This window comes from Chlorocebus sabaeus, chromosome 8, assembly GCF_047675955.1.
Source record: "Chlorocebus sabaeus isolate Y175 chromosome 8, mChlSab1.0.hap1, whole genome shotgun sequence".
Classification (NCBI taxonomy): Eukaryota; Metazoa; Chordata; class Mammalia; order Primates; family Cercopithecidae; genus Chlorocebus; species Chlorocebus sabaeus.
Genome location: NC_132911.1, coordinates 59,949,571 through 59,965,344, shown reverse-complemented (window position 1 = coordinate 59,965,344; position 15,774 = coordinate 59,949,571). Strand labels below are relative to the sequence as shown.

At 36.6% G+C, this 15,774-nt stretch overlaps 1 protein-coding gene across 20 annotated transcripts in view; it reads left to right on the top strand.

Annotated features, from left to right (window-relative positions):
* The window catches only part of TMEM68 (transmembrane protein 68), a 37,820-nt gene extending 23,354 nt beyond the window's left edge, over positions 1–14,466 (top strand). For 15 of the 20 annotated variants that reach the window (XM_008000671.3, XM_038000494.2, XM_038000489.2 and 12 more), the window contains 4 exons: positions 373–566; positions 7,207–7,267; positions 10,134–10,273; positions 13,635–14,466. In XM_008000671.3, the coding sequence (XP_007998862.1) occupies positions 373–566; positions 7,207–7,267; positions 10,134–10,273; positions 13,635–13,721 (482 nt within the window). In that variant the 3' untranslated portion in view covers positions 13,722–14,466. Of the gene's footprint in view, positions 1–372; positions 567–1,849; positions 1,984–7,206; positions 7,268–10,133; positions 10,274–13,634 lie in introns of all 20 variants that reach the window. The other 5 variants (XM_008000676.3, XM_008000675.3, XM_008000674.3 and 2 more) reach the window with 2 other exon arrangements.
* Positions 14,467–15,774: the final 1,308 nt, after the last annotated feature.

The window sequence follows — 15,774 nt, the reverse complement described above, 5'->3', positions numbered from 1 at the left end:
TGCCCTGCCACTTCTTAGATGTGTGACTTTGAGCAAGCTATTATTCTGTAAGCCCAAGTTTTCCCATTTGTAAAGGTGGAGGAAGAATACCTGTTTGTCAAGATTGTTGTGAGTTTTACTTAAGAATTTGAGCCAGAGTAGTAGGTAGTCAGTATGAGGTGGTAATCAATGGTAGGTGATAAGTAAGATGCAGCTATTACTTAACCAACAATATAAAGCTTAAGTTAACCTTTCGAGTTTTTGTTGATTTTAAAACGTAAAAGTTATGATTTAAGTATAAATAGTAAACTATGTAGTTTGTGAAGATTTTTGCTTTAGAAGAATCAGACAAGAAATAATTATGTCGTATCTTCATACTCATGTTTCTTACAGGCTTTAGTTTATTACTGGATGTGTTTTGTGCTCTACATGGACCAAGAGAAAAATGTGTTGAAATTCTGAGGAGTGGCCACTTGTTAGCTATCTCACCAGGTGGAGTTCGAGAAGCCCTAATTAGTGATGAAACTTACAACATTGTATGGGGTCATCGCAAAGGCTTTGCTCAGGTTGCAATTGATGCAAAAGTGGTAAGTTGTATAAAATTAATTATTAAAGTAAAGCTTAGTCAAATTTAAAATACATGGTTAAGTAATGAGCCAGTGTATAAGAACTTAGACACTTTCACTGCAATACTTTAAAAATTAGTATATAGGCCAGGTGCGGTGGCTCACATCTGTAATCTCAGCACTTTGGGAGGCTGAGGCGGGCGGACCACGAGGTCAGGAGTTTGAGACCAGCCTGGCCAACATGGTGAAACCTTGTCTCTACTGAAAATACAAAAATTAGCTGGGCATGGTTGTGCATGCCTGTAATCCCAGCTACTCGGGAGGCTGAGGCAGGAGAATTGCTTGAACCTGGGAGGCGGAGGTTGCAGTGAGCTGAGATCACACCACTGCACTCCAGCCTGGGTGACAGAGCGAGACTCTCAGAAACAAAAAAACAACAAAAAAAACATGACTGGAGAATTTGAATGTCATTTTGTTCTTTTATTTTGGCTTTGGAAAGTATTTCCTAGCCTTTTGGTCTCCATATTGTACTTTAGCCTATGAAACACTTATCTATTACCTATGGAATATTTCTCCTTCGGTTTCTGTTTAATTTTGATTGTCAGAAAAAGAAGTTATGTTTGATAGAGTATTGTTCTTTTTCCAGGCCAGTTAAAGAATATTGTCAGTAACTTAGTTTTTTAGTTGTATAGAAAATGAATTATGGCACATTTTACTTATTTCCCAAAGTCTTAAGCACTGACGTAGAAAACAAAAACCTAGGCTAGATGAATAATATAGAATATAAAAGGATATATGCAGTTATACAAAAATTAAGAATGATACAATGTATATGAAAACAATGATAAAAGCTAAAGTCCTAATCAAAGATAAGGTTAAGTTTTCAAGTTTATATTTGCAAAGAATTGTTGCTTCAAAAGTTTAAGATAAAGATGACAAAAATAGATTTAAAATCACATAAATATGCCATGGGATTCTAATTCCTCATTCTTTAGTTTACATTTTCAACAGCATATTGCTTGGAAGAAGGCCTGAAAGGGATAAATTATATAGAGAAAAGAACTCTTTCTAATCCTCGAGTTTCCAGATAATTAATTTAAATAATCTAAATAATTTAATTGAGATTTGTATATAAAACTTCAGAAAGTTTAAGAAATACCTTTCTATAAGTTTAAAAACAAACAGAAATCTTATACGTTTGATAAATATTGTGCCACCCTAACCTCTGATAGCACTTTTAAACTCTTTATCTTGTACTCCTATTCAGTAAGGAGGTGATACATGTAATTATTCCAATGTTGCAGATGAGGAGACTCAGGCACAGAGAGATGGAGGGATGGAAGGGATCTGGTCACTCAGCAAGGCAGCAGCAGAGCAGAGCACACAGTTCAGAACTCGAGGCAACTGGTATTGTTGCCATTCCTGACTACATTGCACAGTGAGTCTGCTGACATCTGAGACTGAAGGGGCTTCCCAGATACGTGAGGGAAACCTTTCAGTAATATATATATATATATATATAGTTGTAAGTGGCACAAGTATCCCATCTGGAAAATCCCTTAATTGACCTCACAAAATTATAAGCTGTGAACAAAATTTAAGGCTATTGTTACAGGATTAACCACATTTAAATTGTGACATAGTAATAGAAATTAAAGGGGAAAAAGCCTGATTGTCAAGGCAAGTTCACAAAATATTGGTAGAAAATATTAAGGTTTATTTGAAAGTGACAGACTTTTTGATATAATACAAATCACCCTGGTTTTGTGAATTCTTGAGACCTATGACTTTGATAAGAACTTTTTAGCTAATTTCATGTCTAAATAAGTTGAGGAGAAAACTAGCCCATTTAATTGTAAAATAAATAGCAGATATAAAAGAAAATAATATTTTGTTTCAATAAAATTATATTAGTTATCTCACTTTATCCATAAAAAGCTTTGAGATAGAGATTATTATTATTATTTATCCCCATGTTTTGCATGAAGAAAGTGAGGCTTAAACATGGTAAGTAACTTGTACAATGGCTACCACATTTTTAGTGACAGAGTTAAGACGTCAAGACCCCGATAATAGTTTTTAAAAATATACATTCTTAGCTGGACATGGAGGCTCATGCCTGTAATCCCAGCACTTTCGGAGGCCAAGGCAGGAGGATCACTTGAGGCCAGGAGTTTGAGACCAGCCTGGGCAACATGGTGAAACCCCATCTCTGCTAAAAGTACAAAAATTAGCTGGGCATGGTCTTAGCTACTCAGATAACTGAGGTTGGAGGATGACTTGAGCTTGGGAGGCAGAGGTTGCAGTGAGCCAAGATTGTGCCATTGTGCTCCAGCCTGGGCGACAGCAGGGCTCTGCCTCAAAAAAAAAATATATATACTTTCTCTCTCTCTCTCTCTCTCTCTCTCTCTCCCTCCCCTCCTCCCTCCCTCCCCCCCGCTCTTACACACACACATACATATAGACACATTTGTATATGTAAACAATTGAATTCTAGGTTGCTGATGCAACTCCTTTGTGTACAAAGTATGCATAAAAGAAGAAATGAAGGCTGAGGCGGGCTGATCACTTGAGGTCAGGAGATCCAGACCAGCCTGGCCAACATGGTCAAACTCTGTCTTTACTAAAAACACACAAAAAAATTAGTTGGGTGTGGTGGCGTATGCCTGTAATCCCAGCTACATGGGAAGCGGAGGCAGGAGAATCACTTAAAAACCCACAAGGCGGAGGTTGCAATGAGCCTAGATCATGCCACTGCACTCCAGCCTGGACAACAGAGCAAGACTCCATCTTAAATAAGAGGAATGAATAATTATATTGCAAGATCAAGTTGGGGTAAAGTAATGCTTGTGGCTTTAAGGATGAAAGCTTGAGTGCCAATGTAGAAACCATATTCCCAGACTATAGTGGGGAATACTGAGCCTGCTAGGGTAAGCTTTCTTTTATTTAGTGGGCTCTAGAAATGTCCAGCTTCTGGAGAGGTAGCTATTTAAGGAATGATATTTCAACAGAAAAGTCTTTATAAATGCATACATCAATACAGAATTCTGGGATCATGCCAGTCAGTAGATATAAATCCAGCCATACTGGTTGGAAGTGGCAAATGTTATATGCATGAGCTGAAATATTTCTGTTTCTTCTTGGACATTTTCGGTTCTCAACTCTAAAGACATTTTATAACTATTTAAAACATTATGATTTCAGTCATCCTAATATTTTATTTTACGTAACTAATTTTATTTTACAAAACTAGTAGTGATTTCCGGATAATAATAATTAATAATATAATTATATAATTATTATATAATAATAAAAGAGCCAGGTATGGAGGCTCATGCCTGTAATCCCAGCACTTTGGGAGGCTGAGGCAGGAGGATCCCTTGAAGCCAGTTCAAGACTAACCTGAGCAACAAAGCAAGACCCCATCTCTACAAAAACAAGCAAATAAACTATATTTACTTATATGTATAAATAATTCAGTGTATTTTATCTTCTTTATCTTCTTGTGTTTTAGCTTTATGAGTTAACTCCATCAAATTTTAATTTCTTCATTTGACTGCTGTTTTTTATTTTTATTTTTTTTGAGACAGAGTCTTGCTCTGTCACCCAGATTGAAGCACAATGGTATGATCTCTGCTCACTGCAACCTCCGCCTCCTGGGTTCAAGTGATTCTCCTGCCTCAGCCTCCTGAGTAGCTGGGGTTACAGATGCCGGCCACCACGCCTGGCTAATTTTTGTACTTTTGGTAGAGATGGGGTTTCACCATGTTGGCCAGGCTGGTCTCGAACTCCTGACCTCAAGTGATCCACCTGCTTCGGCCTCCCAAAATTCTGGGATTACAGGCGTAAGCCACCATGCCCAGCCCTGACTGCTTTTCTTTACCTAACTTCTCCCCTTTTCCTAACTGATTTTGAGATTGCTGCTGTCTACTTCTGACTTTTGTATTCAGAGAGTACAAATTAATTCATTTAGCAGCATTATCTCTTTGTTTAATTCCGCCATCTCACTTTCTTTTAGCACCTAGTGGATTCCAGGCACTGTTCTAGGTGCTATACAGCAGTGAACAAAACAATGTCCCTGCAGTATATTAGGCATCTTCCTTCTGGTGAGAGGAGAGAGATATCAAATGATTCGTTAGTTATATGTGAAGTAGTAGGTTTTATGAAGGCTTTGCCTGTAGTCTCTTTCCTTCAGTCCACTGTATTTTACTGTTTTCCAAAGCTTAGTAGGAATGACTTTTAAGATATCAGCTTATTTAAATATCTCACTCATTAAGCAGGTAATTTGGTATTAGGCATTTACTCATGGTTGACTGTAAGTAATATAATATTCCCCCAACCAAAATTTTGTCTATTCTGAAGTATCATTTAATTCAGTATCTTATGTGTATTTTCAAGTGTTTCAATTTTTTATCTACTTCAGTATTCACAGTGACATAACCTCTTTACATATCAATACTTCATTATTTTATATGTATTTAAGGTCTTCATTATTAAAAAACATACTGAATCATTGATATTTTTGGAAAATAAAAATCATGAACTTATTAGCAGAAATTCTCTAACATCAAACAATTATGGAGAATTCTTTTTTTTTTTTTTTTTTTGAGACGGTGTCTCGCTCTATTGCCCATACTGGAGTGCAGTGGTGTGATCGTGGTTCGCTGCAACCTCTGTCTCCTGGTCTTAAACAATCCTCCCACCTCAGCCTCCCAGGTAACTGAGACTACAGGCACGTACCACCACACCCGGATAATTTTACATCTTTTTATAGAGACAGGGTTTTGCCATGTTGCCTAGGCTGGTCTCGAACTTCTGGGCTCAAGTGATCCACCTGCCTTGGTCTCCCAAAGTGCTGAGATTACAGGCACGAGCCATTGCACCCGGCCAAATTCTTTAATATATGTGCTTTTCCTTTTTGTCTATGTGGTTGAGACTTCTAGTTACTTTTCATTGATGTTGAGTATTTTAGATTTAATAGACTCACAAAAAATTGTACCAATTCCATGACAGCATCTTGCCAAAACTTGTTATTTAAATATACATAAATTTCCCTTTGGAGCCAGGTACAGTGACTCACGCCTATAATCCTAACACTTTGGGAGACTAAGGTAGGAGAATTGCTTGAACCTGGGAGGTTGAGGCTGCAGTGAGTCATGGTCACACCACTGCAATCCAGCCTGAGCCAGAGTGAGACTCTGTCCCCAACTCCCCCTGAAAAATTCCCCTTAGAATCCTTGCTTGCAACTTTTCTCCAGTGAGCATACTATTCAGTAGCCCACTAAAGCCAATTCAGTTTACCACATTCATTTTATTTAGTGAAATTAGTGATTACTGTAATCTCTATTTTGAGTTTCAAGGTTTTATGTGAAATGTTAGGAAAATTGGTCAATGAAATATATATTACCACTGGAGGGTAGTGTTTCCAATTTCTATTTTTACAAATGATCAAGTTGCATTTAGTTGATAAACCAATCATGTGTGCTTTTATTTTAAAAATATTTTGTTTTCATAATATCAAACAGGCCTTCAAAAGTTTGCATAATCACTTTGTGATCCCCCACACTCCCATGCTAATAAATTTGTATGCCTTTTCTCTTTCTCCTATGCCAGTACTAACCAGACCCGACCCTGCTTAGCTTCTGAGATCAGACGAGATTGTAGGGAGACCCCCTGAAACTATTGCTAGAGAATAAAAGATAAAATGCTCCTGATTATTGTAAATGTAAAATTGCATGCAGGATTGTGTAAAGACAATGCCAGGTTGGACTGCCAGAATGAGCCAACAGCGCGTGATGTGCTTCCGCCTGCAGAGAGCCTGTGAATGGACGTGCAGTCAGGGAGGTTTCACATCACCAAGATTCCTATCCCAGAAAAGCAAATGTTCATAGCTCTGGGAATGGAATGTGACCCTTGTGGAGAGCTTATAAATGGATGCATGAGGGGCGCCTGTCCATATGGATAAGATAGGGCTATAAACACCCTCATGTTGCCACGGCTCTTGTAGGCCTTTTTAGGGTTAAGGCATACTCCCTTCTGAGAATTTCTGGTCTAACCGGTTGTCTAGCTTCACATCCTGTTTCTATGGATTGTTTGTAACCAGCTCTTGCTGCAACTGTTACTGCTGATTAATATCTTGCTAATCATAGGTTATAGAAAGACTGTGTTTCTGTTTCAGTGCTCTGTTAGAAATTACTGATGCACACACTATATTGTAAATTCTTATCTCTGTATACTGTACTTCTGCATACAGATGTTATGTTAAAGAATTACTTCATCCCCATGTGACCATCTCACGTCATAATCAAATGACCCTAAATCCCTCACTAAACTACCCCTGCCCTCACTAAACTTAATAATAAATGCTGGCATATCCAGTGCATTGGTGGCACCACGAGACCAGAAGGCGGTGACGCCCCGGACCCAGCTTTCACTATCTTGTGTGTGCCTATTATTTCTCAACCTGCCGATCTGCCTGGGAACAAAGAGAGAACCCCATTGCATTGTGGGCTGCTGGCCTAATCCTGCAATAGGGCGTGTTCAGGGTGGCATGGCTATAGATGCCTTTTCCCTTTCTTAAAAAAAAAGTTTGCATTAGTTACTTTAATGGAGACATTGAATGGATTATTTACTTTTTAATTCAAATTCTCCTTTTCTTTAGCCCATTATTCCTATGTTTACACAAAATATTCGAGAAGGATTTAGATCACTTGGAGGAACAAGTAAGTTCTGATTTGTATGGTTTTGAATTACAATGTAATTTTTAAAATATTTGGGCTGTTGAACCCTACAAGGAAATCTTTTGAATTATTATCTTTAGAAAATTGATATACTGTTTAGACGTTTTTCTGTTTAAAGTCCAAATGATAACTAGTTTTAAGTAATGGCAGTTCTTAATGCTCTATTTTTGTTGAGAGTATCATATACATAGTGAAGTTCTTCAAATGGGCTTTTAAAAACTTTACAGTGAGGCTGGGTGCGGTGGCTCACGCCTAATAATCCCAGCACTTTGGGAGACCAAGGCGGGAGGATCACCTGAGGTCAAGGGGTCGAGACCAGCCTGGCCAACATGGAGAAACCCCATCTCTACTAAAAATACAAAATTAGCTGGGCATGGTGGCAGGTGCCTGTAATCCCAGCTACTCGGGAAGCTAAGGCAGGAGAATCACTTGAACCCAGGAGGTAAGGGTTGTGGTGAGCCAAGATTGTGCCATTGCACTCCAGCCTGGGCAACAAGAGTGAAACTCTGTCTCAAAAAAAAAAAAAAAAAAAAACTTCACAGTGAATTAGCTAGTTTATTGTTTTAAACCATGGTGACAAGGTTTAGAATACATTTACAAACTATCCCAACAGTCTCGTTAACTTACCCCAGAAGTTACAGCTTTAAAAATGGATGATAATATGATATTGAACTAAGATGAACTACCTAAGGAAATAGCATATGCTTTGGTTTATTTATCACTTCTTGTTCTTTTTAAAAATATTTTGCAGCCTAATACATTTACACTGGAAAGTTCTTTTTACCTATCCTTTATAGATTTTAAAAATCAGATTTTAATATAGTTATAGCAATGTTAATGATTGGGTGTGCTCATGGAATACTATGCAGCCATAAAAAAGAATGAGTTCGTGTCCTTTGTAGGGACATGGATGAAGCTGGAATCCATCATTCTCAGCAAACTATCGCAAGGACAAAAAACCAAACACCGCATGTTCTCACTCATATATGGGAATTGAACAATGAGAATACTTGGACACAGGAAGGGGAACATCACACATCGGGGCCTGTCGTGGGGTGGGGGAGGGGGGATAGCATTAGGAGATACACCTAACGTAAATGACAAGTTAATGGGTGCAGCACACCAACATGGCACATGTATACATATGTAACAAGCCTGCACGTTGTGCACATGTACCCTAGAACTTAAAGTATAATAATTAAAAAATGATTAGGTGTGCTTTTTCTTTGCAATACCTGTTTTCTTATTTTGAAATATTCAGCTTGTTGTTGTACCCTATGGTTTGCGTATTATATTTAATTGATTGTATTACATATTCCTAGCATTATTGTTTTGTTTTGCTTTTTATCCTAGCACTATTATTATTAGTGTTCCTATCCACTTATAAGTCCCCTTCTGAAGAGCTTTAAACTGCCCTTGTTTCTTATATGTATAACATTGCTATTTTGTTGATACTGCGTTCTGTTTTTTAAGTCTTATTTTTTTCCCTTTTTATCAGATTTAAAGTGGAAAGGAAGATTGATGAGATCTTTAACTTTCACAGTGGATTTATTTCATCTATCTATCTATTTATTTATTTTGAGACAGAGTCTCTCTGTTACCCATGCTGGAGTGTGGTGGCATGATCTCGGCTCACTGCAACCTTCACCTCTCAGGTTCCAGTGATTCTCCCACCTCAGCCTCCAGAGTAGCTGGGACTACAGGCATATGCCAGCACGCCTGGCTAATTTTTGTATTTTTAGCAGAGACAAGGTTTTGCCATGTTGGCCAGGCTCGTCTTGAACTCCTGACCTCATGTGATCCACCCCCCTTCAGTCTTCCAAAGTGTTGGGATTACAGGTGTGAGCCACTATGGCTGGCCTATTTCTTCTAATTTTTTCTTGGCTAATTTATTTAGAATTTAGTGACAAATCAGAAATTATTCCAGGCGTTTTGTTTATTTATTCATTTTGCCTGTGCTTTTTTTTTTCACTTTTTTTCACTTTAAAGTTGAATATTCCAAAAACTAGTATCTAGTGATTTTGTGTGTGGGTGTGTGTGTGTCCTGTAGGATAAGGTGTATTCTGTGTTTTGATGTGTAAGCAATACTTTCAACTTTTGGTACAATCCATGACTGTGTGTTCCATGTGACCTGCCTATTTTGGATTCCTTTGATGATATTTTAGATTTTTAAAAAAATTTAGTCCATCAGTTTATTTTTACATTATTACCACTTTTATTTAATCCTGATAAATTTCATATTTGGTCATTAGTATTAGTAGTTATTTGCTTTGATGTGTTTTTCCTAATTTATAATAATGTTTTGTCTTTACCTAGTTTATTTTGCATTATAGTCTCATATTTACATAAATTTATTCTTCCTTTTTTTGCTCTTTTATTTATCAAAGTTACTTATATGTGAGTCTCTAGACTTTTTCACCTCTAGTAGTTTGGTAGCAGTTTAACCTTTGTTTTGCAATAATAGTAACTTGTTTGCCTTTTAAATTACTGTATTTTTATTTTTATTTTTCATTTTTACTTATTTTTGTTAAATTTCTATACTTTTAAAAGCTCATTAAAAAATAATTAATAGACTTTTTTGGGGTACATTTTTAGGTTTATAGAAAGTACAGAGAGTTCTCATAAATCTCACCACCCCCCAATTTCTCCTATTTTTAATATCTTGCATTGGTGTGATATATTTGTTATAATTGATGAAAAACTCTTCTTTTTAAAAAAGTGTATGAATTGCCAAGAAATGATACTTTTTGCCACCTTCCTGTAAGTTCTACATAATTAATTTGAAAGTTTACAATTACATGATCAGAATACTTAACAAGTTAAAATGACTGTGTTTACTCTAAAACAGGGTTATTTAGGTGGCTTTATGAAAAATTCCGCTATCCATTTGCTCCAATGTATGGAGGTTTTCCAGTGAAGTTACGGACCTATTTAGGTGACCCCATTCCGTATGACCCAAAGATAACAGCAGAAGAATTAGCTGAAAAGGTAAACTGCTTTTTCTTTTTTAGTTTTAGGACAGATTTTTATTTTCAATTATTATATTTTGAATGTCACTGATTTATTTTTATATTCTACAAGCATGTCTAGGTCATTGGTTCTCAATCAGAGGTGATTGTACCCCCTAGGGAACATTTGCTAACCTCTGGAGACTTATTGTCACTATAGGCAGGAGTTGGGGTATGAGGGGGTGCTACAGACATTTAATGGGTGGGGGCCAGGGATAGAATTTATGGTAACCTATAGGATAGGAATATATTTCTATGCATAGGATTTTGGAAATATTGGACTGGAGTTTGGGAGAAAGTCAGAATTAATGATGGAGATTTCAGTCATTTGCACTGAGACAGTTACTTAAGCCATGAGCTTTATAAGGCAGGTGAGAGAGAAAGAAAAGTGCTGAGAACAGACTGCAGGAGATGTAGCACTGAAGGAGAAGGCCAAGGAAGAAGTGCCAGAGCTGACTGAAAGGGAACTGGCAGAGAGGTAAGAGAACAAGTAAATTTGTGTGACAGAAGTCAGCAGGTGAGGTTTTAGTAAAAAATGGGAATGGTCAGTAATATTAGTTTTTGAAAAGAGATGAAGGAAGATGAAGAGGAGAAAAGCCTGCCTACCTTGTAATTATACTTTCAGAGAGTATAATTACAAAAAAAAAAAAACCAACAAATGTCATGTTCTCCTCTATTTCTTTTTTATCCTATTCTTGTTAAATGCAACAAATGTCATGTTAACTGAATCACTTAGAAAATAGGATGAATGGGCCATGCTTGGTGGCCCACACTTGTAATCAGAGCACCTTGGGAGGCTGAGGTGGGAAGACATGAGGCCAGGAGGTCAAGGTTACAGTGAACTATGATTGTGCCACTGCACGCCAGCCTGGGCAACAGAGTAAGACACTGTCACGCAAAAAATAAAATGGGATGAATGTATTTTGATTATGATTTTTATATAGTCTTTGATGTATGTATAGTTTGATTTATTTTAAAAAATATAAATTATGGTAAAAACACATTATGGTAAAACATATGGTAAACACATAATATGGTAAAACATAGTAAAACAAATTATTCTGAAAACAGGTACATGTACTATCTTAACCATTTTAAAGCATACAGTTCAGTACTATTAAGTACATTCACCTTGTTGAGCAACAGATCTCTAGAATTTTTTCTTCTTGCAAAATGGACTATACCTATTGAACACCAACTTCCCATTTCCTCTTCCTCCAGCTCCTAGCAACCAACATTCTCCTTTTCTAAGACTTTGACCACTTTAGATACCTCATATGAGTGAAAACACATGGTGTTTGTCTTTTTGTGATTGACTGATTTCAGTTAACATAATGTCCTCAAGGTTCATCTATGTTGTATCCTGTGATGGGATTTCCCTCTTTTCTTTCTTTCCTTTTTGATACAGTCTTACTCTGTAACCCTGACTGCAGTGCAGTGGTGCAATCTTGACTCACTGCAACCTTTGTCTCCCAGATTCAAGTGATTCTTGTACCTCAGCCTCCCAAATAGCTGGAATTACAGCCACACGCCACCAGTTTGTACTTTTTTACTTGGTACAAGTCTATACTTTTTTGCTTTATATACTCAAAGTCTATGCTTTTTTATTTGGTATTTAACTCCCTTCATGATTTAATTGAAATTAATTTTAAAGCCTTACCTCACCCACCTTTTGAATACCTGAAACTCCAGCTAAACTGGCTAACTCGCTATTTCTTACTGTGGTTTTCCTGTACTCTTTTCTCCTCATGCTCCTTCCTTTACCATTATTAGAATATCATGGGTCCTTGGAGACCCGCACCAAACAGTACCCTGTTCATGTGTCCTCCCCTGCTCACTGCCTACCCAGTGGGCTCTCAGGTCTGAACTTCTGAACACTTTCTTTTCATACTTCAGATGATATGCATCACCAATGATCTCACATTTTAGTTACTTTGTACTTGATTCTTCCTTTTAAGTTATGAGCTCCTTGAGATTAGAGACTTGTTTCACTAATATTATAATTTCCAAAGAACCTAGTATTTTTTGAATGAATGAATAAAATTCTAGAGGTACACTTAATACACATCACAGAACACAACCTATGTGCCAGTCACTATGTTAAGTACCTGAAGATGTCCTTTCAGTTTCATGTAATCTTTATAACTGTATGAAGTAGTTCTCATTTTACGGGTATGAAAACTGTGGTTTAGAGGGGCATTTTTTTGTTTGTTTGTTTTTCTCTGTTTTGAGATGAAGTTTCATTCTTGTTCCCCAGGCTAGATTGCAATGGTGCAATCTTGGCTCACTGCAACCTCCGCCTCCTGTGTTGAAGTGATTCTCCTGCCTCAGCCTCCCAGGTAGCTGGGATTACAGGCATGTGCCACCATGCCTGCTAATTTTGTGTTTTTAGTAGAGATGGGGTTTCACCATGTGGGTCAGGCTGCTCTCGAACTCCTGTCCTCAGGTGATCCACCCACCTCAGCCTCCCAAAGTCCTAGGATTACAGGTGTGAGCCACCGTGCCCAGCCAAAGGGGTGTATTTTTAAAATACATCTTTGGCCTAGTGTTTATTAATCTTCTTTAAAGGTTAAAGTCTAAAAAAGTATATATGTGTGTACCATGAACTATGTAAATACATATATCAGAATTTTAAATAGCCATAAACCAATTTAAAAATAAAAATTGGCCAGGCATAATGACTCATGCGTGTAATCCCAGCACCTTGGGAGGCCAAGGCAGGAGAATCTCTTGGGTCCAGGAGTTCGAGACCAGCCTGAGCAACACAGTGAGACCCTGATATAATTGTTCAGTATATATGGTGATAAAAGAAAATATACATTAGTGTTTACTAATAGCTGGAAAGAACTAAGTCTTCCATTTGCCTACTTGAAAATTTTCTACTTTTTTTCCTTTTAATTTTTTTTCTTTAAGTCCCCTTTAGTGTTTATCATGTACAAGGCATTGCTGTGCTTAATGCTGGAGAAATACTAAGATGTATCTTAAGGAGCTTACAGTCTGGTATAGAAAATAGACACATGTACAACAACTATAATTCAAGGCTTAATAAAATAAGTATAAGAAATGTGCTGCAGCCAGGCACGGTGGCCCATGCCTGTAATCCCAGCAGACTGGAAGGCCAAGGTGGAAGTATTGCTTGGGCCCAGGAGTTTCAGAACAGCCTGGGAAACATAGTGAAACCCCATCTCTATTAAAAAAAAAAAAAGAAGAAAAGAAAAGAAAAAAGAAAAATATATATGCTTCCGGTATACTGAGAAGGAAATCATTAATTCTTGGGGATGATGGGAGGTAAATCAATCTATATTAAGATCTACTAACAATAACTTTTGTTTTCTTAATAGACGAAGAATGCTGTTCAAGCTTTGATTGATAAGCATCAAAGAATACCAGGAAACATTATGAGTGCTTTGTTAGAACGTTTTCATTGATAATAAAGGGTCAACTAGAAGATGATTTAATACATTTATATTTATATTAAGTGTTTGTATCTAAGGTACTGTCTTCTGAATTTTGTAGGTCCTATAATTAGTATTTTTTTAAAAAATCATGTTAGTAAGCATCTTTCACAGAATTCATTGGTTTAAAATTGTATTGTCAAATTTGTTTTTGCTATTGTGTCAAATACTAACAAATTACACACCTAATAATTCAGAAAAATATGTTTTATTTGTAAATTCCTAATAATGTATGCTAAACCTATAGATTCTTAAAGTTAAGTTTATTAATAACAGCAGTTTAAGTTAAACAAACATTCCTGGATAACGCGTTAAATTTCTGTATCTGTTGCCCTGAGCTGATTTTGATAGATGGCGTAAGCTAGGGGTTAGTATAGTTGTTTAAATTAGAAAAAAACGTGCTGTTTTCTGCGCCTCATTCCCTTCATGACCTTGGGCAAGTCATGTAATGTTTTTGTGCCTCAACAATTAACTTTTTAAAAACATGATCATATGGTGAATGATATTATTTTGTTATTTATATTTGCTGTGATTGATAACTATTGAACCAAAATTATAATTAATTTAAAAAATGTCAAAATCCTTTAGGAGTTATGTATATATTTTCTCCATTGTGTATTTAAATTATGTCTTCAGATATCATGTCCAGTTGCCAAGCACAATGAAAAAGATGTATTATTTTTTAAATTGAATAAAAAAGAAATTAGGAAAAATAAAATTTCTTATTTTTTTTAGTATGATATTTTTAACAAGACTCTATAAGCAAACAATATAGGGTATGCTGTGCATTGTCACCCCTATACTATGGTCTTAATAACGCCAGTTAAAAATCACTGTTGTGCTCTGCATTTCGTGTGTTAGAAGCTGATTCTAAGCTGAGGAAAACAGAATTCTCTACTTTTGCTCACTATTGAGGCTTACCCAGTTTGACTCTGCAGCCAATGAAGTGGTTTATTGCTTCAATAAAAATATACTTGAATGATAAATTTATTTATTTTTGTTTTGTTTTGTTTTTATTTAGAGATGGGGTTTTGCCATGTTGGCCAGGCTGATCTCAAACTCCTGACCTTAGGTGATCCACCCGCCTCAGCCTCCCAAATTGCTGGGATTACAGGTGTGAGCCACCATGCTCGGCCTGAACGATAAATATATGTGAACACAGAGCCCTGTGAAAAATTAATGATTTTCAATTTGTCTTCTTGAAAAATGAATTTAAGTATTATTTAAACAGAAAAGTGTCAGAAATCAAATACAGTATCTCCCTCTCCCTTTTTTAAATGTTAAATTACTAGGGTTTTTGTATAGCTTTTTGTATTGTGTGTATTTATGATATGTGAAATGTGTATAAAATTAAACAATGTGAAAATAAACCTGAGTTGCAGTTAATTTTCTTGTGAAATTACATGTGACATTTTAAAACTCTTTTTTTTTTTTTTTTCTTTTTTGAGATGGAATCTTACTCTGTCTGTTGCCCAGGCTGGAGTGCAGTGGTGCCGTCTTGGCTCGCTGCAACCTCCGCCTCCAAGGTTCAAGCAATGCTCCTGCCTCAGCCTCCTGAGTAGCTGGTATTACACAAGTGCGCCACCACACCTGACTAATTTTTGTATTTTTAATAGAGAAGGTTTCATCATGTTGGCCAGGCTGGTCTTGAACTCCTGGCCTCAGGTGATCCGCCCACCTCAGGCTCCAAAAGTGCTGGGATTACAGGTGTGAGCCACTGCGCCCACCCTAAATAATCATTTTAAATTGATTTTTTTTTTTTTGGACTCTTTACATATTTCTCACCTAGAATCATATTCTTTTATCTAACCACAATGAAGAAACCTCACTTTCCAGTGTAATAAATATATTTTAATTTTGTAGTCAATGAGAAGAGTCAATAATTACTTGCAGTTTTCTCCCCCGAGCAGTGAGAAGTGTTTGGTTCAAAATTGATTAAATATTTCAGAATGAATGAATAAATGATCATAAAACAAATGAGAAATTTGTTTTGGGTCAACTATTGAGTTTTAACGACTGAAGTTAG